Source organism: Hippoglossus stenolepis, chromosome 4 (assembly GCF_022539355.2).
Source record: "Hippoglossus stenolepis isolate QCI-W04-F060 chromosome 4, HSTE1.2, whole genome shotgun sequence".
Lineage (NCBI taxonomy): Eukaryota > Metazoa > Chordata > Actinopteri > Pleuronectiformes > Pleuronectidae > Hippoglossus > Hippoglossus stenolepis.
Window position 1 is genome coordinate 21,689,097 of NC_061486.1, and position 13,568 is coordinate 21,702,664.

The window sequence follows — 13,568 nt, forward strand, 5'->3', positions numbered from 1 at the left end:
TTACTTTTATTCCAAATAAACATTTCAGAGGAGAATCTTACTTAAAGGGAAGGAAAAAGTATAAAACTATGTCTGATTATCCTGCCACACACACACCCAGTAGGCTACATCTCAATGTCTGTCTGTTTCCAAATTACCAAATTGTGCACAGTCAGGCTCCAGGCGTGCTGGACATTAAACTGCGCTCTGCATGGTGCGCCGGGGCGCACAAGGATAGGACCCTATGTTTTTATGGACTATTAATTGCAAACGTTTCCACCAGTTTGGCCTCAATCAGTCAGTCCATACAGTGGCCCAATCTCATTTCACCACTTCTCCCTACCCCTTTGCCCTTCCCCTTCGTTTTGCGCGTTCCCGTGTAGGGTTAGTGTGTCCCAATACTTGTTGGGACAGAGGGGAAGGGCCAAGTGTCAGGGCTGTACAGCCCTCAAAACAGAGATTTTCAGACCCACACTTCAAACCAAGGGCTACGAGAATTTCCCAGAGTACCTTGCGAATCACGGCAAGCTGGTAGAGAGACCCACAAATGTATAAATTTCTCCATAAATAACGATAAAAAAATTCTGATGATTGTAACATCTTAGTTTAATATCATTTCAAAGTAATATGGTCTTTTTTTCACAACAACCTTGTAACTGTTTCAAGGGGCAAGATAACCCTCGAAAACAAGGGGTAGGGGTAGGGAGACGGGGTGAAATGGGATTGGGCCAGTGTGTGTCAAACTAAAGCCCATTATAGAGGCCACATCATGGGATTAAGTGAAACGTTTCATCTCTCATCCAAGAGGCTTCCAAGTTCACCAGGTCTTGTTATTGAGGAACAGATTCATAACTCGTGACCAAATGTTATTTATCGTGTTCCCATGCCTTATTATCTCGTTCCCTTGTTATCATTTCGTGATCACGCAATACGTTTTTACCCAAATGTCACCAGAGGGGCTCCATAATAACCAGTTTCAGTATATGGAAGTGAATACATTTTAAGGCATTTATGTAAAGCTATTTTTCATGGTGGAGTGCTGGGGATAAATTAAGAGGCAGAACACCTCACTCTCTCTGGAACTCCTGACTGAAGTCACCAGCAATTTCCATGTGGGGAACACCGACTGGTCCCCTTGTTATTATTCACTACAGCTATCACAGCAGTTTGCATCCCACGACTTGCCGTCAGACCACGGAGGCAAGAGGAAAGAGAGGGCACAGGGCAGCAGCCAGATGAAACATTGTTCTAAGACGAAATATTATCCGGCTGTAGTATTCCCCTTTCCTAACACCTATTTACAGCAAAGTTGTTTGCCGATATGGCAGTCTATTGGTCGGACTGCACACCTGTTGGTGCCTCAAGTGTCGCTTATATATGTGTGTGTGGACTGTGGAGGGGATGCCAATGTGAAACTATAAGGCGAGGAAAATTAAACATAAAATGAATTAAATACTAGGCCCTATCAATAATTATTCAAAGTGTAAATGGGAAAACAAGCTAAATTTTGTCTTGAGCCATCAGCAATCGCTGATCTCTTTGACCATCGGCCTGACCTGATTCCATCGTCTATCGGCAAAACTCTGCTGTTAATTGCTGATATTAACATAATTAAGACCTAACAAAACATATTTAAGACCTAGTCAGTAATATTTTAACATTTAAGATTTTTGAAGACCTAAAATTCAGATTATTGAATTTGAGAATATTTAAGACCAAGCAGAAACCCTGAAAATAACCAGGAAAGGTGAGATTGTTTCTGTATTTTCCCAGCTTACCCTCAAAGCTCTTGAATGACTCAAACAGTTCAGTGAGGGACTGAGTACTGAGCTGCTCGTGGTACTTGGAGGCCACTTGCACACAGATCTGCAGGTTCTGGCGGATGTTTGCGGACAGCATGGCCCTAAGGCACTCCAGAGAGTCCTCCACTGACAAGGAGCCAAAGAAATTCACCAACCACTGCAGAGGAAAAAAGAAATTGAGCATGTGCAGAATGCAGAATTACATGTATATTCTCCAATTTTTTGTAAGTTGAAGTACTTTCTGTACCTCTGGGTTGAGAAGGTGTGTGTGCACCACAGCACGCTTTATGTCATACAGGTCAGTATAATGCTCCAGCGCCCTCTGCAGGAGACCGGCCTTCTCACACAGCTGTGCCACATGTGCACGATCGTAGTGGGTGAACATCTGATTGCCCAGGATTGCGTCTGCAACCTGAGAGACATGACGCAGGGACAAAGTCATTTCAGCATCATTCGAAACTTTGCCAACAGGAAACTTTGCCAACAGGAAACTTTGCAACAGGGGCAGCAGGAAACACAATGAGATGCTTATAAAGAAAGACAGAAACCTTGAGGGTTGGATTAAAAATATATGATTTGAGGAATAGAAAAAAACTACAACTTATAAATCTGATGAATTTATTATCTGAATGGATAAAAATGGGATAATAAGCATATTTGAATCTGATGAATTCCCATGTTTATTTACCTGTGGTGCATGGACCAGATTCATTTCCAGCAGGCGTGTCTGTAGTGGTCCCTCCATGGGTCTGTTGTTCTTCAGGGCATCTAGTAGAAAGGATGTGCACTGCTGGATCAGGTTGTACTCCATGAACACGTCAACAATCTGGAGACATAAGAGAAATAATCACACATGTCAAACTGAAAACATGTATGTTTGGTTGTCTGTTGAATCAAATAATTAGGATTTTTTAGATTTATCATTTGGTTACAGATGGTAGTGAAGCATCATCATTCCATTTCTGAACCAGCGACTTTCTCTCGCAAGGTTAGTCTAACCATCACTGTACTTTACCTGTGTAATGTCAGCAAGTGGCTCTTCATCCTGAACCAGCATCTGGGAGAACTGAAGTCCCTGCTCTGGACTGATCCGCATTACGTTCCTCAGCAGGAAGATCCAGTCTGGAGTGTAGCCCACCTACAGGGACAACAGATCTTTAATCCCAATAGCCCTATATCTGAAATACACCTTCGCTACCATACAACACAAACAAATGTAAAGACAAAAGTGGAACAAGGGGTTGAATTACAAATTACCTTCTTCGCGTAGAGGACAATCTTCTGGAACTGACCAGTTTCTGCAAAGCATTGAATGACCTTATTGGGGACATTGGCTCTGAGGTAGACACTGAGGGCAAGAGTTGGATCGACAGACTTCACCAAGTCTCCGAGCTCCTCAGAGCACTCGAGCTGTAAACACAAAGAGCATTATTGAAAACCAGATACAGGACAAAGCAACTGACAAAACAAGTGGATTAAATGGACACTTGAACCTTTGTGAGCAAACAAAATTATAAAACTGGCATGTAGGTGTAATCCTCAAGCCTTAACACTGAACAGTGTTTGAAAGAACAGGAATTCCTGTTTGATAAAGCACCACATGATTGCAGTCCAACTATTTCACTAAAATACCTCATAACCAACATATAATTCTCAAATATAAAAAAAAACAACACTGAACTGAAAACAGCAGCATAGTGGTATTTGTAGAAGTGGATGAACCAGATTATAATTGTAGCCTGGAATGTGCTTCACTTTCATGCCACTTAAAAGTTTAAGCACCTGGCATTAGTTATTCCCTCCAAATGATGGATCTCTTGCTTTGAAATACAATTTTTAATGTTGTGGCGATTTGAAGTGCAACACTATGGTATGCTCAAAAGAGCAGATGTGTTTCACATTGGAATATTTTCACGTCATGATTAGTGAAAATATTTCCTCTGAAGATAACAAAGTTCATCCATTATAAAAACCAACACTGGACACGCACCTTGTCCTCTTTCAGCCATTTCTCTAGTAGCTGCTTGCGGCCCTGCTGGAGGACAGGCCTGCACAGCTCCAGAGACTCAAACTTATTAAGCTGGCCTTGGTCCAACAGGATGCCAAAGTACTGGAGCAGAGGAGATGTCTGGCCTGGTTGCGCTGGAACACTCTGGAAACGACGGATAGTGTCTGGGGTTCGCAGGATACCCTGGAAAAAAAGGGTAAACAAAGTATCTAAGTGAGTGACAGTGGGAAGATTGGAGTTGAGAAGAGTCACCTTTGAGCCTGCATAGAAGAAAGGATGTGTACAGTTACATCATTGGGTGACTATTAGTGACTGTAGTGAACAAAACAGTTGTAATGAATTACTTATCGAAACTTCTCAAACCAAGAAAAAAATGTACACTGAAAGAATACATCCAGCAGTTTATGTGTCTTGTTGATTTTAAACTACTGTGGTATGCAACACAAAAAGTTAAGTTTATTTATGTAGCACGTTTTAGACACAATGTACACAGCTTTACCAATGCATGGAAAAACATTAAAAATAAAACATAAAATTACATTAAAAAGACAAAATCTAAACTAATTTGTTTTTGTTGTTATATTATCCCCAGAAATCTGCATAGTCTAAACAGTCTGAGCTTGAACTAGTTGAACTGTAAGTAATGTTACTCTGAGCAGTGTTACTGGTACTGGCACTACCTTGGGCGCATTGGCTGCCACCTTGGCAGCTTCTGAGTAATTCCCAGCTGCAAAGAGGGTGTTGAATTTGCGGGCGAACAGCTCCTCAGCACCGGCAAGGTTGTTGCGGACAGCCATGCGAAGAGCCAGGTCCGGGTTCTGGAGCACATTGGTAATGTAGGGAATGATGTTTTCCTCCTCCACGCACACCGACAACACCTGGAAAAACATATATGCATGCTTAACTACAATGGCAATCAGTGTGCATACCACCCCCAAGGCCCCAACAGTCAATTCAATCAAGCTGCACCAAATTTCATCACAGATATCAGTCACCTAAAGGCAGCCTATTTGATCCATGAATTATTCCCTGGGTATTGGTGTAAATGTGGAAAAATCTGACCTGACCCATACCACATCATTCCACCACGTTTCTTGGTAATCTGTCCAATAGTTTTTGTGGAATTTTACAAACAAGCCCACAGACAAACCAACAAACAGACAGGGGTGAAAACATAAAGTCCTTGACGGAGCTAATTAACTGTGCTTTCCAATTGCTAATGAATGGGAATTATTCCTGATGGTAAAGGCAGGGAATAGTTACCACTAGAGAAGATAACCATACAGTTCATAGTTATATAAATAGCCAAAAAGAATCATTCTTAACCAAAAATAACGACAGTGATTACTCCACAGTGCACATTTGACCGTAAAACACCAAGTTCAAGTTCTATGTAAACACCCCTGTATGCAAAAATAGATCTAAGTGAATTACATCCTAAGACGTGTACTTGTCACATTCCTAAATTACACAGGGGGATTAACCTATGTTGTTGCGTGTAGTGTTGCATTATGTGTCTGTGCGTGCGTGCGTGTGTGCGTGCAACACACTGAGCTGTGTATGGCAGAGCTTCAGGTGAGAGCCAAGAGCAATAACAGGATTAGATAGTGTAGTCTGCTCGGCCAAGCTTAGCGCTCCTGCTGGAACTTTCACATGCTGCCCGACACTGTAGATGCTGCTGCAGCTTGATATTTTCTCAGAGATTTCCTCAGTCAAGGTCACACAGCAACACCAAAGAGCCACACTGATACACAAAAAGGGTGACACGCCACAGGGAAAGGGAATCACTTACAAATGTCAGCAGAATCCAGACACATTCTGTGTCTCATACTGGTACAGATTTAGAGAGAATCACTATGTGTTTATATCTGCGAGTACACCTTTGTTTTATTTTTGGGAGTTACTCTTAATGTGAAACAAATTCAACAATTTGCATTAATGTAGATATGTAAAAAACTGTATTGCACGAATTTCATAATTGTTGCCACTGATCACATTTCTCTCCCCTTTCAAGCCTCCAGCAAAAAAAATATTTTTGCTCATATCCCAAATCAAACATAATAGATAATCTTCACGGTGTATGTGTTAGCTGTTAACATGCCAACCCAATGGGGAAATTGGGACTATTGGTTTTTATTAAGCGAGTGATTTAATTATTTGACTCAACACTGCAGGGATCCTACATCATTGTTTTCAATTGAGGAGGGCCTCATGTCCTAGCATCTGACAAACACAACTTACATTTAACTTTTAATATTCATATTTAGATTCATGTTTGATCTGCGAGCCCTACTTTGAAAAAATGAATATGTTGATACATCATTATGGCCAGTTACTAATGCTTATACTGACTAAGATGCACAAAAATATGGTCTCTGATTCAGTAAGATCTTTACGTTGACCATGCAACCATTTACTTTCTACTGGTGTGACTTTAAAAGTACGCCTTTAAGTTGTACACATCCATTACTGGTGAAATCACACTGGGGAAAGTACTGGGAAGGTAAATCTCTAGTAGATGGATGGGAGGGCCAGAGTGTGTACTTCAAAATACCTGTCCTTTTCTGTTGACTCCTATGATACCAGCAGTGGGCTCATGGGGGGCAGTGACAAAGATGGTCTCCCCGCTGATCCTGTTCATGTAGATGCAAGTACCAGTCTCCAGGTCGTACAGGTGGATGTAGCCGTATTTGGTGATGAGAAAGACGACATCTTGCTTTGAGCTGATCTAGATGTACAAGAAGAGAACGGTCAGAACAGATTGCCAAAAAGACAGATCAAGACACTGAAGCTAAATTAGCTTAATTATTTGTCCTGTCCCACGCACATTGATTCTAGTTTTGACATCAGACCGAGGTGCATTTGTTGGACTAAATGGTGCCATTTCAGCATTTCAAAAAGTGTAAATATCAGCTCTATGTTTTAACAGCACTTCAATAAATCCCTCAATAGAAAATTCAGCAATTGCAGTCTTCATTAAAAATGTATCATAACACTGTGATGACATATGAACCCACGGAGGGTGGTGTTTCCCACTAGAGAGAATGTTGTAGAACAAAAACAAACAGGCTCCACATGTGTCCTTGTAAGTGTTTTTTGTACCTGCATGGCAACAGGGAAGTCATTCTGAGCTTCTGGAGGAAAGAAAACATCGACAGCTTTCTTTGGAAATGGCTGGTTCCCAGTTGGTGGAGTCCCCACTTCAATGATATGCAGCTAGAAAGAAAAAGACAAAATGAGACAAAGTTGTGTCACAATCTTCTCAAGAAAGGATTGTAACTGCATTCAATTTGATTTGGATTCTGCATTCTCTGAAATCATTTCTATCCATTATTGACTTCCAGTGCTAATCTTACTTTTCCTCCTGCCTGTCCTCGCACAGCAAAGCAGAACAGAGTTGACTCTTCAGTGTTGCCCTCCATCTTGAACTGTGCAAAGCCAGCGGCATGGCCCTCAATGGGCTGAGACACCTTCCTGTCCACTGAGTATAGCTGCATGGCTCCGACTACACGATTTTGCTGAGGAGAGAAAGCCCACAAGTTAGCCCCAAAAGCCAAAGATCCTTTAATACCTCTTCATCTAGTAGAACAACTGAAGTGTATGATTAAAACTGCTGTTTCATTACATAAACATGCATCCATTCTATATACGTTTCCATCCCACACAATGAAGATTTCTAACTCCACTTTATTGTAGGTAAAAGCATAAGTGCTTAATCACAAATGAATATCCCACCATAGATCTCTGAGAAAGTAAGATCGTCTAGTGTTTTGCTGACCCCAGTTTATTTACCTGTGCTGAAATGCCAATGAGCAGCAGCCACTTCTGTTTTGCGTCGGTGCGATAGTTGATGATCTGGCAGCCAGCCAGGCTAGAGTGACGGTCAAAGACTTTGATTGGCTGAGAGTCCCCCTCCATGCTCCAATGGTAGACTGCGTTGTCTGTGACCAGGGCAACAGTGTTGAGGGATATCCATTTCCAGAAGGTCACATCATCTGTCATTGTGTGAGCCTTCATCTTGCTCTTCATCTCAATGTTGAAGATCTGCAGGGTCTTAGCCGCTGAAAACATTGAGAGACCGAGGTTACCGCACAGTGATGCAGGTGAAGCTGGGAACACCTAAATTATTTTTATAACAGTAAAATAAAAAAAATTATATTTACGAACATCAGTCTAGGGACTAAAGCTACCACACACAACCCACAGCAGACTTTGGGAGTAAACACAACATTTGTGCACACCAAATATCAATTACTGGAGAGAGGTTGGTAGTCAGGGATTGGTTTGAATAACACCAACGGACCATACATAAAGCCAGTACCAGTGTAGAAAACAAGAGGCAAGACCAACAAAAGGGCAACAACTCAAGTGGTAGATCTGCATTCAGTTAGATCTGACTGATTAGGAAAATTCTGAAGATTTGAAGTCACTAATCTATAAACAGATTTTTGATTTGAGAAATTCAAGACACACTACACTGTTCAAACTGACTATATGTGCAGTCCCTTCTTATATTTTAATGAGGCCACCGTGTTTGGCGTGGCTCAACTTTATCCGCAATGGATAAAGCGTTGGCTAAATATGTGTATGTGCAGAGTTCAGGTAGATTAATTTGCAATGTGAACAGGATTTTGCTACTTTTTACCTTGCAATCAGCACATTGGATGCTACAAATTGTCACAGACTATGTTAACATGGACACCAATATTACAACTATTATTCTGCATAAAACATTATTTTGATTATGGTGTTTACATGACTTGTAATCAAACATTCAATTCATAATTCTGTTTACATGTTACAGAGCATAAAATATCACCATTGCAATGTTTGCGCTTATCCAAGCACTTCATAATAACCATTTCCCTTAAAACGCAAAGCCTAACTATAGTTTCTCCCTCACCCCAGAAATGTGACTTCTTACACAGGACATGCGTCATCAAGCAGTTGGTAACTTCTATATCATGTGACTGAGTTCAGCATAATTCACATCTTAAATCAATTATTGCTTATTCTGAGCATGACTTAATCTGAAAATGCTGTGTCTGTGGCAGTGGCTTCTTCAGACTATTGGCTTAATCAGTTTAATATCGGAATATTGGTGTCCATGTTAACAAAGTAACTGTGTAGATTTTCTAAAGTTAGAAAATTTGGTCACGGGAATATAAAATTCTGTGCAGGTTCTAGCACTCAAAACTGTTCTTCCCGGATGGAATTGAATTGTCAATTTAAGAACGGTTAAATTCTTGAAGAATCTTTTCAACCCAAACTAAATCAATTAGGAATCAATATCAGCAGAAAAACATGGTGCCCATTGCGAGTCAGAATGAGGCCTCATGGCCTGTGTCCAGCCCTCCACCCACACCACCTACAAGAGAAATGAAACTCCAGGCATGCTGTTACAGCTCTTAAGGGATTCACATTGAAATTTAATCCTAAAATGAGGGACGTGGGAATTTAGGTTAGGTCTGAATGCAGATTAGCAAAAGAGGACCACAAAGCACACAAACAGATGTGATGATGGGAAGGATGCTGGACGGACGCACAATCACACCCATTCTGTTCTTTACCCCTCCAGTTCAGCCTCACTGGAGGAAAACCACTCCACTTCAATCGGGCCCAAAAGCCTAAACCAAACTAAACCCTAGAATTAACTGTGATTTATAATTAACACAGCATATGAATGACAATAATGACTCAGATCTAAATTGAGGTATAGTGACATTTCTGAACAAATGCTTTACTAACACTATGTAGAGTACACTAAGCATTACACTGTCTACATAAACTAAAAAGTGAAAAGAAGTCAAGTACAAATCCGTAATTAGTCGAGAGAAAACAAGCACAATAAACTGAAGAATACAGCAATATGTAGCAATAATGCTGATTTAGTCCTTTAATCATTTTCTCTGTTTAGTCGACACTTTCAACTGCAGTTTCTCAACACCTGAGTTGAAGCACAAGATTTATAAGCTACTTAAGACTAATCCTCTGACACATTTTATGGGTCAGTAGACCCAGTCACAATATATAATCTAAGGTAAAACTCAAAATATGAAAATCTGTACACTTTTACTAAAACCTGTAATTTATGTGAGTCTTTGCTAAACAAGACTAAAGCTATTAGTGTGGTCAAAACACAGGACGAAGAGAGGAGAGAAACTAAAAGCTGGAAATTTGTCTTTGATATTGACAGTGTTGTGTGGCTGATGTGACAAAAAGATCCCTTCAAATCAAGAAACATTATATGTATTTGACGTATAAAACCAATGTCACAGGTTAATCCTTGACCATCATCATTCTCAATTGACACTGCTACTGTATTTGCATAGGCATTGTGCTAAACCACAGAATTGATTCATAAAATAAGAACCAAGTTAAGTTTTAGATGCGTTTTTCTCTCTTACGGAAAGGTGGAGTAAAAGCGCTGGTTGAAAGGCAAGACAAACTATAAAAATATATGTCAACCTTTTATTGATGATCTGTGTTTAATTTTCATGCATTTATTATTAGTAACTGTGTCATTATTATAAGTTTTTAGTGCATTCAAACTGATTAGTATAAATGCACTGGTCTAGGTCTGGTCTCTGCTGATATCTTTGATAGGTACCACCGGGGTGCCAAACTGGGAAAATGGTAAATACTAAATGTGATAACTTAAAATTTGGCATATTAGGTATGCATGTCATAAATTATATCAAAGCTCTGTAATTTCTGTTAACTGCCTGCCTAAGGCTGGATTAGAACATATTTAAAAAAGTAGTTATGGAAAAACAGATCCAATATCCCATCCAAGCACTTTCTACACAGATCAATCTGCAAGTATCATGTTCAAATCAGTATGATAGCACTGGCCTCTGCTGGCCGATATTATTTATACATATAAACATTACAAATATTTGATCAAATAAATATTCTGATTTAAAAAATATAAGTTCTTATGAGAATTAGGTACATTTCACAAGAACATGTCCATAGGACAGTAAGACAATATAGCATTGCATACTTTTAATTAAGGACTGGCTTGAATGCCATCGCTTGCTTGATTTTCCCAATTGAATAACTGACCATATTGTTTTTTTCCAGCATGATTTTACAACATACATACTACTGGCCATTTTATAAGGCACATAACCTTTAGTAAAATGTATGAATACTCATCAAATTTTTTAATTACTCTAGAGTTTGTTTTATTCTGGCAGAGATATTATGTTATTTGGGTGCCTTCAGGTTGTCAATGACAATGGTTGAATGTTGCCAAATTTAGTTTTTTATGAAAATGGAATCAGTTTTACATCTTCATGTGCTTTTCACATTACCTATGTTTGATTTGAGGCTTCATCTGAGTCAATTCTTGTACTTTTTTTAACACCACTTCTGTGTCTTCATTCAACTATACTGCCGCCATAGGGATATTATGTATATATCTATGTTTATAATGCGAATTAGACAAAACGCCCCGTGGGCAGGATGGTCATCGCAAAAATAATATCTATCTGAAAGATGTAAGACTTTATATTCCAATATCCATATGGTAATGAAGTTAATGGGAAACGCATTTTAGAAAATGGTCAGCTGTAATATAACATATGTACATTGTAGCAAATGGAACAAACACCCACACAGAAAAAACCCTAGAAGCTCCCCTCTTATTTTCACTATGCCCTGTTTGTGTTATCAAGGTAAATCCAAGCATTCATTAAAATTACTATCAGTACTGTGCAAACATTTCAAGACAGTGCATACAAGAATACACTTTGATAACTCATGATATGTAAAATTGAACTCACCGTCTGCAAACATAAGAAAGCAGTAAGAAATGAAAAAAGAGCAAAAACAAGCAAAATAGACAAAGCATTCATGACAGCATGACAATTTACTCGCACCGGTACTACGTCTAGTTGTCCTGGAAAATTATTGTCTTGAACATTAAAATGTATTGGTATTACTAATAAGTTATTTATGACAAACAGAAATGAGGTGATCTACATATGAACACCAAAATGAAAAGCAGACTATGACAGCTACATAACCGACTGACAACACAAACAATATTTACACAAACTGTCAAACATATTAGAAGAGCACAACAGCAACGTATGTCTATGTGCTTTAACAAAGAACTAGCACTGTCTCTCCCTAGGTGGCACATCAAACTACGAGCTATCAGTGCTAGATATATGCATTTTTGCTGGTGCTTACCTTTGAGGGCGATAACTTTGCTAGCAGGGTTCATGATGGCGCTGTCTGCAGAGATGGGCCTGCGGATGGGATTGTTGGGGTCGCCCAGATCTATGATGACGACCTGGGCCTGCTCACCCACTTTCTCCCTGATGCAGATGAACTTGTCAGACTCCATGGTCAGAGTGCTGAATCCAATGTTGGCTGGGTTGATGCCCAGGTTCTGGAGCTAAAATCAGCATGTACAGTCTGTTTCAGTAGCAGCTCATGGCAGAAATGTTTATTTAAAAAAATCTCAAGAAACATTTCAACTGTGGTCCCTTTTGTAAAATAGGACAACCAGGAACATCATTTAAACAACAAAACAATTTAAGAGTTATTATCCATTCAGTCATTTTATATCACACTGAAAAAATGGGTTAAAAATGAATCAAAACTAAGATGATGAAATTATAGGTGTAACACTATTTCTTCTCTTTTTGATATTTGTCAATATGCAACGGCAGCTTGTTTAAATCTCTAGCACAACAGCACCTTAATGAACAAATGCCTATGATGGTATTAAACCAGTCAGAGTCAGCAACACATTCTGTCGACTTATTTTTGTCTTTAAATCGAATTAAATGGTATCATAAGTCTGGTGGACATGAGTTCTTCCATCACTGTGAATGTGGTCTCTGAGATACAGTGGCTTCCAAAAGCTTTTCACAGCACACTGAGCTCCGTTGATACAACTACTTTGTACTTCTCCTGGGTTATAGTTGTACAGCACCATCCTTCAAAGGCAACAATGTGGCCAGTGCTATGGGATAGTGTAACAAAGACGCTTAGTTGCCAGTTTACGATGCTAAAATGAACTGTCTAATACAGCAGTGGTGCAATAAATCCGACATTTGCTGTAAAAGGTCATAATGTAAAAATTGCAATCTAAACATTACGTGAGAAGCTAATTTAAACTAAGCACATCTTATTCAGTCAGAAGCTGAGATGTACCAGCTGAGCTTGAGCACGACTGCACTGTCTGTAATCCGGTCCCATGTGTTTTTTTAAAACAATGTGATGTGTGTGTATGAAGAGAGCGAGAGGGCTGGATAACGGTGTCATTTATGACGGAATGGATGGGTCACCTGCTCCACCTTGGACAGCTGGATGAGGTGATTACATCTCACAGTTGGAAAACACTACAGGATGTATTCAGCTGGTAAAAATGGCCTGTCGTGACACAACATCACAATAACGTGAAATGGCCCAGGGACCAGTCAGACTGCAGCTTCTCGCTTTGGTACCTCACTTGACATCCCATCATCAGCATCATCACCACCATCATCATCACCACCAACATCACCACCATCAGATGTTCGGTGTGATAATAACACCATGGCTGCCTAACAGATCCAGATCTTACAAAGCTCAGGTTTAGACAACTCGGCTTCAACAACGTTCATGACACTAGCTGTCACGGTTAGCTATAGCTGATGTCGCGGCTATTAGCTGATGTAGCCACGTATGTGTCAAAAGCGTAATAATTTGTCACTGAAGGTCAGCACACATGTTTAATGATAACTGGCTTCTCCCCCAAGTTCTCAGTGACAGCCAAC

The 13,568-nt window shown here is 39.8% G+C and overlaps 1 protein-coding gene across 6 annotated transcripts in view; it reads right to left on the reverse strand.

Moving 5' to 3' along the window:
* LOC118106442 (clathrin heavy chain 1) overlaps positions 1-13,568 on the reverse strand; it is a 29,462-nt gene that overhangs the window by 15,111 nt on the left and 783 nt on the right. For 4 of the 6 annotated variants that reach the window (XM_035154999.2, XM_035155001.2, XM_035155004.2 and 1 more), the window contains exons 2-14: positions 11,992-12,199; positions 11,580-11,582; positions 7,582-7,850; positions 7,146-7,307; positions 6,892-7,005; positions 6,344-6,517; positions 4,470-4,667; positions 3,772-3,972; positions 3,039-3,191; positions 2,797-2,919; positions 2,470-2,607; positions 2,029-2,193; positions 1,758-1,938 (exon numbers count right to left, since the gene is read on the reverse strand). In XM_035154999.2, coding sequence (XP_035010890.1) covers positions 1,758-1,938; positions 2,029-2,193; positions 2,470-2,607; positions 2,797-2,919; positions 3,039-3,191; positions 3,772-3,972; positions 4,470-4,667; positions 6,344-6,517; positions 6,892-7,005; positions 7,146-7,307; positions 7,582-7,850; positions 11,580-11,582; positions 11,992-12,199 — 2,089 coding nt within the window. The remainder of the gene's footprint in view (positions 1-1,757; positions 1,939-2,028; positions 2,194-2,469; positions 2,608-2,796; positions 2,920-3,038; positions 3,192-3,771; positions 3,973-4,469; positions 4,668-6,343; positions 6,518-6,891; positions 7,006-7,145; positions 7,308-7,581; positions 7,851-11,579; positions 11,583-11,991; positions 12,200-13,568) is intronic. The other 2 variants (XM_035155000.2, XM_035155002.2) reach the window with 1 other exon arrangement.